Source organism: Lycorma delicatula, chromosome 4, assembly GCF_047948215.1.
Source record: "Lycorma delicatula isolate Av1 chromosome 4, ASM4794821v1, whole genome shotgun sequence".
Classification (NCBI taxonomy): domain Eukaryota; kingdom Metazoa; phylum Arthropoda; class Insecta; order Hemiptera; family Fulgoridae; genus Lycorma; species Lycorma delicatula.
The window spans coordinates 90,273,244-90,291,597 of record NC_134458.1 but is presented as its reverse complement, the minus strand read 5'-3'; the positions used below and the strand labels follow the sequence as shown (position 1 = coordinate 90,291,597).

General features: G+C 28.6%; 1 protein-coding gene across 2 annotated transcripts in view; it reads left to right on the top strand.

Moving 5' to 3' along the window:
• The window catches only part of LOC142323638 (uncharacterized), an 89,248-nt gene extending 76,509 nt beyond the window's left edge, over positions 1-12,739 (top strand). Inside the window, exons 15-16 of one of the 2 annotated variants that reach the window (XR_012756143.1) lie at positions 8,136-8,229; positions 12,434-12,739. Coding sequence is in view for 1 of the 2 variants with exons in the window: in XM_075363577.1 (XP_075219692.1) it covers positions 12,434-12,463 (30 nt within the window). In the remaining variant the exon portion in view is untranslated. The remainder of the gene's footprint in view (positions 1-8,135; positions 8,230-12,433) is intronic. The other variant, XM_075363577.1, reaches the window with a different exon arrangement.
• Positions 12,740-18,354: the final 5,615 nt, after the last annotated feature.

Genomic DNA, 18,354 nt, shown 5'->3' with positions numbered 1-18,354 from the left:
TAATAATGTAATTCAGTTTCACAGTTTTGAGCCTTGCCTTGTGTTACTTTTTTAATAATTATATCAGACTATTTGCAGTATTGGATGTTATGCTGTTAATTAATGCTGAAGTTAATTTTAGAAGGTCACAAAATCAAGCAGCTGGCTGTGCTTTAATCTTTATAATGGAATACAAGGAAGAAAGTAATAAATTCTTTAAAGATATTATCGATGATATGATCATATGATTCCAGCATCAGTTTAACATTCTACAGAGTGGAAGCACATTATATAGTATATTTTTCTGCATATTGCTGTGAATACAGTGATAAAAGCAGTTGTCAGTTCACACAATTATTCCACTGTTTTTTCTCTTTGGAATCTAATGAGGTTTAACAGTAATTACCACCTCCTACTGTGAGATTAAAGAAAATAGTATGATGCAAATTTTTTTTTTATCCTATGTCTTGATTGTCTTGGACCATTTCGGCCATGCAATGTCTAGCAGCCCAGTATACTTCACCTTCGCTCTTTGCTGTGGTTCTAATGTTCCATAGTTCAGGACAGATCGATAGATGTAGGGCTGTCATAGATCCTTGTCGACACAATGGGCGTGTTGTTGATTCAGTGACTCTGATGCAGTGGTGGTGGCTTTGGAGATTGTCTTGCCCCATCTTCATTCGAAGCTGTGCAACGGCCTCACCCCTTGGAAGATCTACTGGCACTCGTCCCTTTTCATCAAGTAATAATGCCCACTGCTTCTCCTTTACATCTAGCTGCCATTTTTGCTCCAACTCTTCCATGATTGATGATTTGATTAATCTTTTTGCCATCACAAAAGGTATTGGCTTATCAGGCTGTTCCATTCTGGCACCTTCTTTAGCTAATTGATCAGCTTTTGCATTGCCCGATAACCCACAGTATGCCGGTATCCACTGTAAAACAATTTGTATACCTTCTAAAATCAACTCCTCAGTCAATTTCTGACACATATTAACTTGATTTGTGGAAGAGCAGGAAGCATCAGAAACTCCAATTATGGCAGCTTGTGAATCAATCAGGATAACGACTTTCTGCAGTTTGATCTTTTCTATGGATTCCAAGGCGAGAAAAACTGCTCTGACCTCACTGTCAAAGTTACTGGCTACCTTCCCCACAGGCTCCGATAACTGGAAAGCATCTGCATAAACTCCTGCCCCTCCATCCTTTCTTGCACTATTTGCAGAACTGTCTGTGAATGCAAGTAACCATAGGGGTGTGGGGTACCGCTCTCTTATAGTTTCAAGCACAAAATTCTTAAGCTCAGTCCTTAAGCAACTTTGTTTGTTTGTTGGCTGCAGGAGCTGTAAGTTGGCTTCTGTTGATTTTGTAGGGATCCTTGGTGGAATCATAACAAAATTTTCTCTAGTGCCAACCTTTATCTTCTATAATTGACTATCTTATTTATGAATGTGACCTGGGTTCTAAGTCTTGTGGTGATAGTTTACAATTCTTCCAGTAACCAATATCCAAACACTGCAGTTTCTTGCTCATTGTAAGTACTGCAATCTCATTTCTTATTTTGATAGGTTCTATACACCTTTGCAACTGCATAGTTACAATTGGAGTTGATTTTGGGACTCCTGTAATAACTCTAAGGGCCTTATTTTGTACTTTTTAAATTGTTTATATAGTAAACTCTGGTGCGATTTTATATAGTAAACTCTGTAATGAGTAGTTCACTTCCATACTTGAGACTGGGTTTCACGTAACTTTTATACGCCATAGACAGTACTTCTTGGTATGCTTCCCACTTCGTACCAGTGATTTTCTTAACCAGGCCAAGATGCTTATATGATTCAAAATAGCCACATATAGTCTTGACCGTGTGTTAACAAAAATTTTTGGCTGTACACTGTTGTACAAACTAAGCTCATCATTTGGCTGAAAATAAATGGATCATTTCCCATCTAGCCTAAACCTAGTTTCAAATGATGTTAATTTGCTTCTATGACCCGAAAAGGCTCTTTTCCAGTCATAAATTTAATGAAAATATCAAGAGAGCATAAATGTTTTTATAGACTGCTTCAATCTGTAATTAGGGAATACAGAAATTGGTGTATATTGTTATGACAATCACCTTTATATGGGTAGAATCTTTGTAGAAGATAGTTTAAAGTATGGTTGATTAGGATAAAAACAAATTTTTGAAAAGATAAATCAATTTGGGTGTTTACAATCCAACAGTACTTACTTTGCAAGTATGTTCTGTATAACTTACAGTTAATTAATCTCAGATTTTTGTAGACAGGAAGAGATTGCGCAGTTGTTCAGTTAGCATTGGTTAACTAAGCAAATCCTAAACCATTTACCTTTGTTAAAATGTTAGCATTTTATTCCTAAGATAACCTTAAAGTTACTTGAATGTTCTTTAGTTATGATTCTTACATGTTATATCTGCTGAATACAACTGATCATTTACAGCCTTCCAAAATGTACTATTAGAATGATCTGGAGGTTTTTTGTTGCTTATTCAAAAAATATTGGTTGTTCTTGTAAATATTTATGTTTTAGTTATAATATGTATCATATACATCAGATATCCAAGAAATTAGTTGTTCTTAATTATTAACTGTAATTGTATGGCCCAGGAGATAAATAAAAGAACTCATAATACTCAAAAGAACAGCAATCAATATTTAGTAGCTATTTATTAATCAAGAATATAGCCTGAAAAAGATGTAGTCTTGCAAGTATTGTAGTAATTGTGCATCGGGTGAAATTTATTTAATAACCTTGCAACATATATAATTTCTGTTTGGCGAAATAAATGGTAGTTCTAATGATTTTTAATTTTAATTAAAATCATAATGCATATTGCATGAGCATGCACTGCATGATTTGCTACCTGAATTAATGTTTTTTTTTTAAAGGTGCTGGTATTAAAAAAGTTATGATTTTGTATGCTGACTACATGTTGCTTCCAGCTATCCTGTATGACCTGATATACTTGAGTGATTCAAATACATTACTAGTCTCCTTTAGGGTTCCATTAGAACTTTTATAGTGACACCTTTGGTTTATCTGCATGGTGAACAGAAATTGTTGCCAAACTTCTCATATAAATTTTTAATTTGTTATCACAGTAATAAGGTGGTGTTAAAGATTTTAATTTCTGCATTACAAATATACCATATACTATGGATAGATAATAATTTTCACTAACAGTGATTCAACAATAATTTCAAATTAAAAATATTAAAAATTTTTTATTTGTTATTGAGTTGTAATAGCTAATTCAGTAGCCCAAATTTAATTTTTTTCATCTGTTAAAAATAGTGTAACTAATTTTCATCACGCATAATTTAATTTAATTAACAGACATCTACAATAGATTATCCTAATTTTATCTGATGATATACTAAAAATAAATTTAAAAAGTTTATAAGTATTAAAATCGAATTCACTCTAATGAAATCTGTTCATTTTGTGATTTTTTGCACTTTATGTTATCTTTTTTTTTACTTGTAAATTTACTTTTATAAAGATTGTTTTTGCATGTCACTTGTTTAAACTACTTATTCTTTGATAAAGACTTTCTTAAATTTCATTTTGGCACAAGAAGGGGTAGTTAAAATGCCTAGATTGACAACATTTTTTTTCTTATAAGTACAACATCCAAAAATTTTACTTAAAAAAAACATCCTTCTACTAAATAATTTTAATTATTTGCAAATTATTTCTTGATGTTCCGTTGATCCCACAAAAAAAAAATCATTTATAATGTACTAGATACATAAACTTTTAAGTTACATGTAAATTGTTATATTTGATATAATTATAGTAATATTAAAATTATAATAGTATTCACAGTTGAGCGATGAGTAAATGTGTAACTGCAATATGTTGCTGAAAACAGTAGCAACCTTTTTATCTGTAAACAATGTCTATTGTAATGTGTACCATTATAAAGTTACTTGTGCTATTTCAAAAAAGTAAGTATTTCCATACTGTAGTACAGTTGATAAGTAGAGTGAATTAAATTAAGAAAATAATTTAATAAAATACATAGTTACTGAAAATGGTCATAATTGAAAGGACATAAATATATTAATTAACTATCCGGTCTCGGGACAAGTGAAGTGAGCCTGACCATCTAGCCAGGGGGTGGACTCACCTGCTCCTGGGTCCCCCGCAGCATGCTTCACTTGCTATTACTGTCTAGCCAGGGGGCCCCACCCCCTGGACCCCTGCAGTGTTCATTACCCTCATGGTTTTGTGAATAATACTGATAAATAACAATTGAAGAATTCAGGCTTTATTGAAACCTGAAAAAGAAAATAAATTAAAAAAGACAGAATAACAGTAAGTATGGTAACTAAAGTACCCACACCTTTTACAAGGAAAACTTAATAATTTTATTTTATTGTCATGGTGACAGAAATATGACAGTGAAGTTAAAAGATGATTTTTTTTCCTTTAATGAATATATTTAATTGACAATTTCATCCTCAAGTGGACTAAGGCCTCAATCTGTGGCTTAAAACCTTTCCTTGAATAACATAAATGTATCCTGCAAATTTGAAAGCAATCAGTCAGTTGATTACCTTGTGATAGGTGAACAAACAAACTGACAAACTTTTGGCTTTACATATAAGACAAATATAAATTGAAACGTAAAAGAAAGTGAATAATTATTAAAAGAAACAAATAACTTTTATATCCCTTTAACTTATAATACAAACACATAAAAATAAAAACACTGTTTAACTATTTATAAAATTGCTTTTCTATATTGACAATAAAAATATAAAATAATAATATTTTTAATTGTCATTTGTTATATAAAAATTAATATCAACAAATGTAATTGTAATATTTAAATTAAAGCTGGTGGTTATGAAATGGTATGACAAAGAAGTTTATAGATTTTCTATGTAGCAATAATAAATTAAAACCTAAAAAAGAAAGTTTCAGAAACATTTACAACCACATAAGTAAAGTAAATACAAATTTAATGTAGCTGGGTCACATTAGGAAAAATAAATGGATTTTTCAAATATAGAAAACATGTTGGTATTATAAATTAGTAATATCTTTAAATCCCTTACATTTAAAAAAACCCAGCTATAAAGACTTAATAAAATTTAATAAAGGATAAATAAAATTTGAATACAATGATTGTCATAAGAAATAAGAGATTTAATTAAAATTATCCAGAATGAAAATATTAGTTTCATTATCTATCAACAGACTGTAATAGCATCAAAGAAGTTAACTTTACTACCATTACTTACATAGCAAACACATATATATCTACAGTTTTTAATTTTTTTTATAAAAATCCATTCTGAAAAAGCAGAGATTTCTATGAAAGATAATGGAGATAACAGGTAAAGTAGTAAGTAAAAACAATTATTTTTAATACGAGGGTCATTTAAATATAAACCAGTGTGTTTACTTAGCTTTATTGACATTACATAAAATTACAAATAAATTTCTTTATTTTTCTACATAGTTTCGTTCAACAAAAATACATTTTCTCCATCATATATGTAGCTTCCTGATCACCTCATCAGAAAAAACAACAATGCTGCCTCAAACAATTGCGCACATAATGCTTGACTGTGGCATCATTTTCAAATCTTTCCCTACCTAAAACATCTTTCAGCAAACCAAACGTGTAGAAATCACACCGTGACAAGTTTGAACTGTACAGTGGTTGTTCAAGAGAGTTTATCATGAATCTAGGCAGCTGTATGCAGCCACATGTTGTGAGCAAGGAGGACATTGCGAATCAGTTACTGGTGTCATTTGTTACGATAAGCAGCCCTGATGTCATCCAACAACTGGCAGTAGTAAACCACAGTTACTGTCCTTCGTTCGTGCAAGAAATCAATCAGCAGCACATCTTTTGATCCCCAAAACATAGTTGCCAGAACCATAGTTTTCTGGCTGACAAGTATTTATTAGCCTGATCAGTGCTCCCTTCCTTCTTTTCTACCACCTCATACATATTCTCTTGCTTTCTGGGGCATAGTGGTGAACCCACGTTTCATCACAGGTTACAATGCAGTCTAAAAATGCTTCTCCTTCTTCCTTAAAGCGATTCAAAAAAAGCACTGATAGATGTCTTTCCAGACATTTCACTGTGCATCAGCAAGAAGACATGGAACCCCCCTCACCAACACTGTAGTATCCAAGGGTGTCTGATTACATTGTATGCACACTCCTTACACTTATGCCCACCTCTGATGCAATTTCACCTTCCATAGAGTCACAAACAACCTTAATATTGTCATAATTGACACTGGCCCACAGACAGTGTTCGTAACTTTTGTTCTCCACTGCATCATGGCTACTTTGAAATTTTTTGACCTGATCAAACACTTGAGTTTTTGACACAGTGGTATCTCCATACTGTGCTTGGAGTCAAGTCAAAATTTCAGCGGATTTGACACCTTCATTAGTGAGAAATTTAATTATAATTCATTGCATGATGGACAAGTGAGTACCTCCTGCTCAGACATTTTGCTAATTACATAGGAACGTGACTTATGGGCATGGCTGGCCGGTTGCTCCCCTCCACACATATCCAACTAACTAGCTGCAGCACCCTACCATATTCACTGTTCTTCCTCAGTCCAAGCGGAAAAATTCCAGTTTATACTTGAATGACCCCTAGTAATAAATAAATTTATAATTTCTTTTTTGCACTGTCTACTGCATGATAATTAAATACACCATATTTGCTCAAATCAAAGCCTCACCATAAATTCTTTAAAGGTTTTTGTGAAAACAGTTTATAAATAAAAATAATAAAAGATTTATTTACCAAGAATCTTTTACAAAAAAAAAAGAAAGAATTACAATAGTTACCTCTAATGATTATATAAAAATGAATTAGATAATTTGATCTGCTAATTACTAATAAAAATAAAATAGAAATTTAAATTGTAAAAAGCCATAAAAAATCAAACAGCAAAAAGATGGAAATAGGCAAGTCAAACAACCAAGTTATAAGATAGACTAAATGTCTACTGAAGTTTTCCAGGTCATTATTAAAAGCTAAAGAGTTATTAAAATCTAAACAAAGTGAAAGGACTCATTGTTGTCCCTTCCTTGCACTATTGATCCCAATAGCATTCTGAAAAGCTACCTGATTAAGAAAATAAGTTATAACTACCAATTTTTAATGAAAAAATTTATTAACTCTGGAGAGAGGATGTTTTTTTTATTTTAAATTGTTAACTTTTTAAATGTTAATATTAAATCATAATAAAATTCAATACTTAAGGAATTTGAAAACAAAAAACTAAGAGGATTTAAAAAATCTATAATAAATTTTTTTTCAAATTAGAAAAAGAGTTTAAATCTAAGGCGCACTCAATTTTTTTGATATTAAAAAGATTTAAAAAATGTGGCTTAAATTTGGGCAAATATGGTAATATTTATTACTTACTCCAGTTTTCCAAAATTCAAGCACTCGGTGACTTCAGTAAAACCAATGATGCAATAAATATGAGCATGTAAATATTTTTAACGTATTTTAGCTTATCAAATAGAAGGCTGTAATATCTGTAATATAATATTCAACAATTTCAATATATATAATTTTTTTTAAATTCTATGACATTAATATATTGACCACTTTGTTAATAAAATTTAATATTATACATACACACATTGAATTTTGTGTATTTTGTCTTCCAAATAACTCATCAGATTACTAAAATGATCATCACATAATTTTTATGCTTATCATCTGAAAAGTATTATATTTGTTTCTGCTTTTCTTTTCTTATATTTGAATTAATAATATATTTAATAGTTAAAGTAGATTACTCATTACCATACCATAAAGATCAGATATGCATCATTAGCATAAGTGACTGGGTAGTGAGTAAACAATGTGATAAAGGCAGAATATGAAATTACACATTACTTATAATACTCCTTTAACAAAAAAAAACATGTCATTTATAAGGTCAGTTTGGATGATATTTTTGAACTAAAAGAAATATTTGTAATCTTATATATACAAGGATATTCCATACACTTATGAATTGTGTTTATGAACAATTTATATTAAAATTATTGAAAATATTTTACAGTTATGACAAATATTTTGACATGCATGAATGAAAACTAAAATTAATGTTTATTATTTAATATAGTAGAACTTGGTTAAATGGAAGAAAAAAAAAGTTAAGTACCTAACACTTCAAATGAAGACGGTTTAAATTTAATATGAGACTGATTTCATTCCAGGTAAATTTTTGTGTAGTGTGTAACCAAAATTGATTGCAGTGCAGTTAATTTTTTCTTGTTAACAGAGATCTAGAACAGTAAAATAAATAAAACAATCACCTTTGTGACAAAGATTTTGTGCACTTTTGCACAAAATCTTTTTAAAAAAGATTTAAATTTGGGTTTTTTTAAAATGAAAAATGAATCAAAATCTTTTTAAATCTTATCTTTTAAAGTATTCATAAAGAAATTATTCAGTTTTTATTAAAAACTATAGGATTCTATTATTTATGGATACAAGCTAATTTTTTGGAAATACAATATGGGTGTTTAGAATGTACCTTGTGAATGTAAAAGTATTTTATTGATTTTTATAATTTGTTAAAGTTATCTGCTTGATTTTTTGTTTAATTAATTTATTAACATAAGTAACAAAAAATTGTTGTGAATACAAGATATTATAAGATAGCACTTGTACCACACGAGATATTTTTGAAATCTGCAGTTATGTAATTGAATTAGAAAGTAAAACTTTTATACTATATTCTCATCTTAATTATATGGATACTAATGTAAATTCGTGAATATTTCCATCCTTAATCCATTCACTGCCAACAAAAAATTAAGAAAAATAACACTCCCATCAGTCAAAAACAATGTAAATATTCTTTATAAATTAGGTTTTAGCGGTATTCCTTACTTATTAATTATTTACAATTACTTCTTTGAAGTAATTATTTCTGTGAATATTTTCTAATACATTTTTCACTGAAAAGAATTTTAAAAAATATAAGAAGTAAAATAACTATGTGTAATAGGTTGTACTCCACAGTTGCAGTTGGGAATTTTTTTTTAGATTAAATAAATTATTCTTTTGCTTGTTTCAGTTAGTTTTTAATTTAATATTTAACCTATGAATTATTGTTTTTGCTTAATGAATGTAGAATGAAACAGTATCCCTGCTATTTATAGCATATGTTAAATACAGTTAAAAAAAATTTCTATTTTATTCTAAAATTCATTCATATAAAAGGAATATTGTCTTATTATATGATTATGAAATTTGAATGTCATTATGCCTATCTGCATGTACTTGAAATTTAGGAAATGATTTTCTCTGAATGTCAATGTATTATGGCTTGTTGAAACCATTTTTGTTACTCTTCAACATACACATGGCAGTGAGTGGGTTTAAAATACATAAAAATTGTGATGATTCCCCCTTTAGTCTAAGAATGCAAATTTATAAAGATAAATTCATGGTAATATTTAAGGGAAATATTGGCTTTAAAGATATTATGATTAAAAGTACGTGCAATTTTTCTCTTTACTTTCAAAAGTAGATTTATATTAAAAGTTAAATTATTTTCATTAAAATAAATAAATAAATAGTACCTGTTTAATGAAATGCATTATCAACAGTGAAAGAATTACATAATGAAGTGCATCCAGTATTGTACAGTTTGTATACAAGATTCGTAATAATTATGTAGGGATACTAGAAATTTAGTGATTATAGCTGAAGATTGCCCAACTTCATTTATGCAATTGCTGGTTAGATAATACAGATCCATCATTGTTCCCTTTAATTAAAGACTACTTTATATGATATAAAACATTTCTGGAACTTATTTATTTTACAAAAATTGTATACTAAAAGTTTTTACTTTATATTACCTTATAAGTAATTGCTTTGCAAACTTCATACTTTTGTCAGTGTTCATAAATTCTTTGTACATATTCATGGAATTCATTTTGAAAAACCTTCAGTTGCTTCTTTGTATCAACAATTACATCAGTAAAGTATACCTCAAGGCATTTCATTGGTACTGTAAGAAATGCTTCTTGACCGGCATGGATTAATGTGGCGGAATCATTTTTTAGAACAGTGTTTTGACAAACAATAATTCTTTTACCAGTGTGGAGATTATTGAGGCAACATCCACTAATATTCCACGTTTTAACAATTTTTCTCTGCAGATTACCTACTAAAACTTTGAACAATTATGTTTTTGAAGCAATTTGTTAATTGTCTTAGTGGACAGGTACCTGTTTTCATTAGCAACAGTAAAATGACCAATGAAAAAGCTTGTGCCTTTTATAAACTTGTAATCTATTTAATTGTTGTTTTATCACATGTTCTTTTTAAGAAAAATTAATTTCCAAATTTAATTAAATTGTACATATGTGATTATTTAAGCAAAATGTAAAATTTTACTTTCATATGCTGTTCAATGATAGGAATTGCAATAAACTTTCTCTCATCAGCATATTACACAATACATAGTTTTTGTATGTAATTTGTTTTTAACTCATAAAAAGCTATGTCATTAATGCTGCTGACACATAAAACTATAATTTCCCTGCCATAATTGTTATTTCAAATAGTAGGTGCCAACTCTTGTGCCTCTTGAAACTAGCTCATATAATGTATTCTGTTATGAAGTATTCTTAGTAAGAGGTACTTCACATACCCTTGTAAAATGTAATTATCGTGGGCTTCTCCCTTTTTATTATTGTTATTATTAATATTAGTGACTTAGTGATAGATTTGTAATTGTGATGGTTGCATCATGATTCAAAAAATCTGTCTAGAGATGATTTTCCTTCAATTAATTGACACTTCATGACATCTTTATATTTTTCTTTTATAAATAAAATATTTGATTACAATTATTTGTAACTGGGGTGAAGGTTTTACAGCTTTTAACTTACTGTTTACCTTTTATTTTATTGTATCTGTTTTTAGCACTGTTTATAAAGTATTTTTGTTTAGGAAGATATGTTTTATAATGAGAATAAATAATCTACAAAGTTAAATTATGTGTACCAATAACAAATATGATGTGTTTTAAACTAATTATTATTATATTGTTATGGAAACCATTGAAAAACGAGAGAGAAAAGACTAAACTCAGATTTTTTTAATTACATGTAAAATAATAACTTTGATAAGAATCTTATAAAAAGTTCAAATATCTTATAAGCCTAAGTAGAATAGGCTGTGTTTTTCCTTTAGAATTAGGTTATCTAGATTAGATTATATTTTGAAGAAATTGTGTCTAGTATTTTGTTATAAGTATATTCTGTAATTAAAAAGTTGTATTTATAATTTGTATTACTTGTGATAATTTTGTAAAAATAATATCTTGTCTATCATGAGGTGAGAAAAGTCTTTATTAATACTTGTTGACTGTAAATTCAGTGAAGGATTCACTATTTTTTTTTTTTTAATTAACATAGGTTAAGGCGTTAGTTGTTAAATTTAATAAAATAACTGTTAAATTCCTTCATGTTGTTACCCATTTGGTTGGATAATGTAGAAAATGACATCAGCAATTCAATCCAAGAGGGATTAAGGTATTTAAACTATAATTTTTTTTGTGAACATTAACTAATTATTAAGTACATTCTTTAGCTTTTCTTTTGTATAATAGAGCTGCAATTTGTAATTTTTTTAAGTTATCATATAATTTTTTCCAAAGATATCCTGAACTTTTTTAATTTTGTTTTCACTTTATATCATTTTTAACATTACAATGAACCTTAGGAACAAAATTATTTTCCTCCTTAAGATTTTATTGTGGTGAATTTTTAACTTTCATCCAGTTTGTGTTGCCAGCTACAGTTGTGGTTATTTAAGTTATAATATTTATAGAAGCAGTTCAGACAAACTAAACGTGATATTTAAAATTTACCATCCTTTGATTTTCTGTAATTTAAATTAAATTTTCTCTTCATCTAATTAACTTATGAGTATCTGACCAACTTATTTTAAGATTGTAGTTTTGATTTGCCAATATCAAACTCAAAAATGTTATTCTATTAGGTACTGTACTTCCCCTTTTCTGGATAGTCAGTCTGGTCTCCTGAAGGAGTGTAGGTCAGGGAGGACTCATTGGTTTCTCTAACTACAGGACTTGTAAAACCAGTGCATCCTTATTGTGATCTATTGGTGGAAGTGACCATGGACCTATACGGGGACACCATTTCCTGTCTAGTCTATGCAAATGATTATTAAATAAAATCAGGCTTCCTAATTTCACTTTATATAAAGAAGGATTAGTACTTACAAATTTTTAAAACATAATAAGATTTAAATTCTTAATATAAATAAGAATTTGCTATGAATTTTTAATTTGTACAAAATTCTTCTTGTCATTTAGACATTGTTACTAAAGTTGCACTCTATTATTATATAATAATACTATCATTTTTGTTTCAGAAAATAATTAGCTACAATGGAAAAAAATAACACTTGAAGTTCTAAACATTACACAGTTTTGTATATTTCACAAAAACAGAAAAACTTGGACATTTTCTTCATTACTCTGTTTTTGATTGCTAATAATATTTTGTACTATTTTTTACCTCGATCATAGTTATGTCTGTTAAAATTAGTTGTGAAGTGTTCTGTAGAATGTCAAAACGTTTGCGTTCGTTTTTTAACATTTTTTTGTAAAGATTTTTTTTTATGCAGCCCATTAAAAATATTGTTTAAGATGTTGGCAATATTTAGAAATATATTATGTTATAGTTCTTAAAGTAGTTATTACAAAATAAATTTTTTTGTGTAAATATCTTACATGTTTTATTTTCTACCATTTCATCAGTCAAAAAGGTCTAAAATGCTTTTAATATGGTGTATTGATTTTTTACAGAAATAAGAATGTGTTAAGACGTATGCAATAAGAATCAGTATTTTAATGTGATGAGTGAATGACATTTTATGTCTTAACCCATTCACCCATGACATTTTCCAGTACAATAGGTCTTGTTGCAGAATTTTTTTTGAACATATGCCTGCAAATAGTTGTTATAAATTCCCATGTACTGAACTTAACCATTTTATATTTTAGAATACATTCTTGAATATTCCAGGTTAGAGTAATCGTTAGAGTAATCTATTGCATATATTTTTAAATTCTGAAGTTTTTTAATGTCGTCATTTTACTTAAAACACACATCTTAAATGGTTTTTTAATTTTAAATTAAAAATTTAGCCGCAAAGAAACATAATCTTGATTATTTTTAAAAATTTTAATAAATTGAACTAAAAAAACAACAATAAGACAAACTAAAAAAAAAGAAAACAAGATATGGAAATAAACGACTAAACATCATTATGCAGTATTTAATTGAATTAAATAATTGGTGACCAATCAACTTTCAAACCATTTTAATTTGATTAAATATATTTTCATGATGCAAAAATACCAGACATTTAATTTTGTCTAATGATTAAATTCTCACCAGGTCTTATATCGATAAGAAAATGTTGTTCTTCAACAAAAATGTTTAAATGCAGTCAGGAGGCTCTGAATAATAATTGTCCTATATTAAAGATCACTGAATAGTAATTATCCTACATTAAAGAGCCCCTCGACTGCATTTAAAAATTTTTATTGGACAAAATCTTATCAATGTAAGACCTGGTGAAAACTTAATCATTAGATAATCTTAAATGCCTGCTATTTCTACAACATGGAAAATATATTTAAACAAATTAAAGCTGTCAGGAAGTTGATTGTCACCTATTATTTAATTAAATACTGCATAATGATGCAGTATTTAATTAAATACTGCTCTTTAGTTTAGTTATTTATTTCCATACCATGTTTTCTTTTTTTTAGTTCGATTTATTGTCTTTTTTTAATTCAGTTTATTTTTTTATTTTTTGGAAGTCGTGTTTTTTAATTTTTATAATTGTTTTTATTATTTAATACTTTTTAGTGATCATCGAGAAAAATTCATGATTCAAAAACTTATGGATATAACGTATTTAATATACTGAGCCAAATGAGGAAACTGTAAACATTTCAGTTTATTTATTTAATTGGTGTATACCAATCAAAACTTACAGATTTCTCAAGTGAATGATTTTTTGAGAGACTTTATATCACACGGATCATGCAGCAATTTTCTGGGATCCAAACAAATAATGGTTAAACTCCCCAATTGTCTCACATGACTCAGTGCTACGTAGGCCTGGCCCATGGCAAAAATGTGAGTGCTCAGATCTACGACAATTCTGTCTAGGGTAGTCCCTTGTAATTTACGCACGTCAAAGCCCAGCTCAATATTAGTACTAGCATACACCATTCCACTTTGCCCTGTTCCCGTAAACTATCAAATTCAGCAATAGTGGGCTTGATCCTCAATCTGATGTCGACATCATTGTCTCTAATCATACTGTCATCAAACACTACAAAGACTGTTTGTGGTAGCTTGCCAGGCTCAAGCTGTTGTTGGCGTAACAGGCCAATTGAATTTTTTGATAATATCAATTAATTTTTGTTCTGGTTTGGTTCCATTGCGATTTTGTATTATACTAGCAAATACCGTATTTGAATTTTGAAAATTGGACAGTTTTATAGAAGAGATATAAGAGCACCCCATTGCACCTCCCAAAACAGCACCTCAGGGCCACCTCGTTTGTTACCAGTTGATGGTGATGATTGGTCTAGCCTTACACGAGGTGCTCGCATCTCCTCACCATTCTAGCCTTACACACAGTCTCCATAGGAAGCCCATTATTATTAAATTCATTTAATAGTATTTTATTTTATTTAATGTAAATTTTATTCTATTATTTTTGTAATACTATTCATTTGAATCATTCTGTTCAAACCCAGCTCACAGTTCATTAAAGTTTGTCCTTTAACTGGCAAATCTCCACTACTATTATATATATATATATATATATAGCTTGTCCAAGCCGAATTGGCACAGATCTGATGTACACCATAGCTGTATATCTTGCTGTCTAACAAGCACAGGTTTATTATATTACTCAATTAAAGACAGTATGTATACAGTAAGATTATTGTTTATTCCAATCAATGAACAATTTCACGTCTTGTCTTTATTAGTTACTTATTTAATCCTGAATTTATATATTATTAAATTAATAATTTATTTCTTTATTAGATACTGAAATAGATATATTATGCAGACTAATCAGCTGTTACTGATTAGTATTTAGCCCTAAATGTATTTATTTACAGTTTTATAGCTGTATAAAATATCCAAGTCAAACATGCACAAGATTGATGTCTACTGTTCATGCTACACTCTTTGCCCTTTGTTCTGGGAGTGGCGAACAACCATACACTAGCCTAGGCTGTGAGTTATACATAAGAAAAATTTCTTTATTCAGGTTTGTGTAAATAATAACCGAACGATGTGACATTCTAAACATTCAAATGAAACATTAGATCTCTATTTATACAAACCGTTTCTGATTCATTCAGAGACTAACTTGTTTTTGTAAATGATTCCATTCTAATCTGTACTGTATTTGCAGTTAAAACTTGTCCAGTTAATTGCGTGTATCCAAAGAGTAAGGTTATTGTCTGATTATAGTGTTCTTTGCGTTTCAATTCTTGAAAATAGTTGAAGACTTAGTGAAATTTTAAAAGTAATTTATTCGCGTTAAATTAGTAAATTTTTGTTGGCTCTATTCTTATGGTAGTGAATTGATTTTATTATTTTGCATATTTTGTCTAATTTACATACAAAAGACTTCCACTGCCAGGGGAAAGACATTATACACGTTTTTATTCACATGGCAGGAGAAGCCGCAGTTGGAATGTTTGTTAATAACACCAAAAAAGTTGTAGAATGTGTTGCATGTGACACAGGAGTCTCAAAAAGAACAGTAATGAATTACTGGTGAAATAGCTTCAGAAAAAATTCAGTTCTCTCAAAGGAATAAAACTAAAGGTAGAATTACCAAAATTATGTTTGATACTTCCTCATGAGTAATATTCTCTTTTGAATAGAGTGCAGACAACCGTAACTAGTTAAATGTTGTTACTGCCTTTACTGTTCATAATCACTTGATTCTGAATTCATGTTCACAGTAATTATGATCCTGTTAATTTAAAGACCATTATCAACCATTTTTTCCACTTTTCAAACATTTCAAAAAATCAAAGACATTTTCTCTTTTTTTGTGTAGGTGAATAAATATTTTGTTTGGCTACTTTACATTTTGTTTCATTCTGAACTGGATCTCTCAGATTTGAAGATCAGGTAACAGCTGTAAAATAATTTGATTTTACATTATTATAATTTCAACTGCAATAATTTTTTTTTTCATCTGAAATTACTGATTACTTGTAAAAATGGTGGTGTTTGTCCAAGAGTAATTGTAAACCGCTTTTATGTTTGTCTGGTCATTGTGTTATGTTGACTTTAATTATTGCAAAAGTTGGCTTTTTGTCCATTTAAGGAGAATGGTAAAGTATTATTAACCATTATCATATACATTCACACAAAAGTAAAATACAACAAATTCAAACCCACTGTTAAGTGATTATATGTGTACAATTGAAATAGCTCTGGTACCCAGAGAAGGTTTTTGTTGCTGTAATAACAAATGAATATTGTGTTTTCTACAATGCTTCACAGAATTAAATCATTAAAAATATATCAAAATAATTAACTTTTTTTTTAGTGTTGCATTATCAAAAATGTATGACTTCATATACTGAAGTGTAAGGTGAATACATGAAATAAAAACGGACCACAATGAAAATCATTGTGATAAGAATCATAAACCACTAAATTTATAATTTGCATCAAGATCAAGTATTGAAGGTGATTCATAAACTTCTATACTGATTAGCAAATTTATTCTGTTTAACTATAATTCCCATAGAGGTAAAAGTTTAAAAAAAAATGTGGCATAATTAATGATCATTAATATTGCTACAAAATCCAAAGGAATATAATCCATAATTTATTTTTATAAATCAACCGATTTTTGCTGAAAAAGGAAAAAAATCATAATTTGATGTAAAACTTCCTGTTAGTTTACTTCACTAATGCACATGAAGTTAAGTTTTATTACAATTTTTTTGTGGACTTGACACAATGTAATTAGAAAAACATTTTCACTGATAATATGGAATTCATATTTATTGGTTATAGTTTAATGTCTATGTTTCATTATTGGTATATATGTATATATACATACATTACTTGTTATCCTTTTACAAACATAAATACAATGAATAATTTTTAGGCTAGAAGTAAAACAAATGCTTTTTAAAGTTTTATCTATCATATACCATTAAAGTTTTGTAACCATCGTTAAAAATTAAATGAATCATAACTTTCTTTTCATCAATGTTGATCCATGTACAAAAAATTGAAATCCTTATAAAATTAATTTTTTAATCTATTAAAAGATTAAATAATCACTAAATCTAACACAATGTACTTTCTAAATACTAGAAAATGTGCATCAAAATATATTATGAAAAAATTATCTTGAAGCATACTTACAAATATATGAACAGTGAGTCATATTATATTTACTATTTTATAAAAGTTTAAACTTTATTCCAACAGGCTAATGTATGAAAAAAATTAAAGCAACTGTAAAACATTTAAATTATAAGAAATTGCACAATTATTATGTTTATTTTTATTGCACCAGAATAAACATAAGCTAATACTGTACAATGGATCATGAAAGTGCACTCTAATAATGTCTAGTATTGATTTGTTGGTCATCTAATGGTAAAACTGTATTAAGTACAATGAATATATTGATATGTTTGAGGCTATAGATGATGATGTTTATCCACATTGGCTTCAATGTGTAACAGCAGACAGCCAACATTGTTACAGTTCACATGCATTTATTACTTGTTTTGAATCTGAAGTCTCATTTACCTTTGATAGAATTTCTTTGCAGATTTTCAACATTATGGAATGCTTAGATTAAGCATGTTTTTTTTCAAGTTGATTGTTTAGTGATCAGTAATAAGAATTTTGTTAATTAAGCATAAGTATAACACACTAATATTATTTATTTAATAGAAGACAAGAAATTTTACTACTTATCAGGTAAGGTATTAATCCTTTTTAAGATTTTTATTTAATTTTACGTTACTTAATAACGTACTAGTACAGTTTGACATAATCTACTTCTCTTAATAACTATTACTATTTCATGGCAACAGATATCTGTAGTAGTGTATATATATATATATATATATGTACAAAGTGTTCGGACTAAAGACATACAAAAGTAATGGCCTATATTTAGGAAACCAGTCGTCATAATCTCTTAAATGTAGGCTCAGTCAACAGTAAATATCTTCAAGATTTGTTCTGTATACTCTCAAGGTC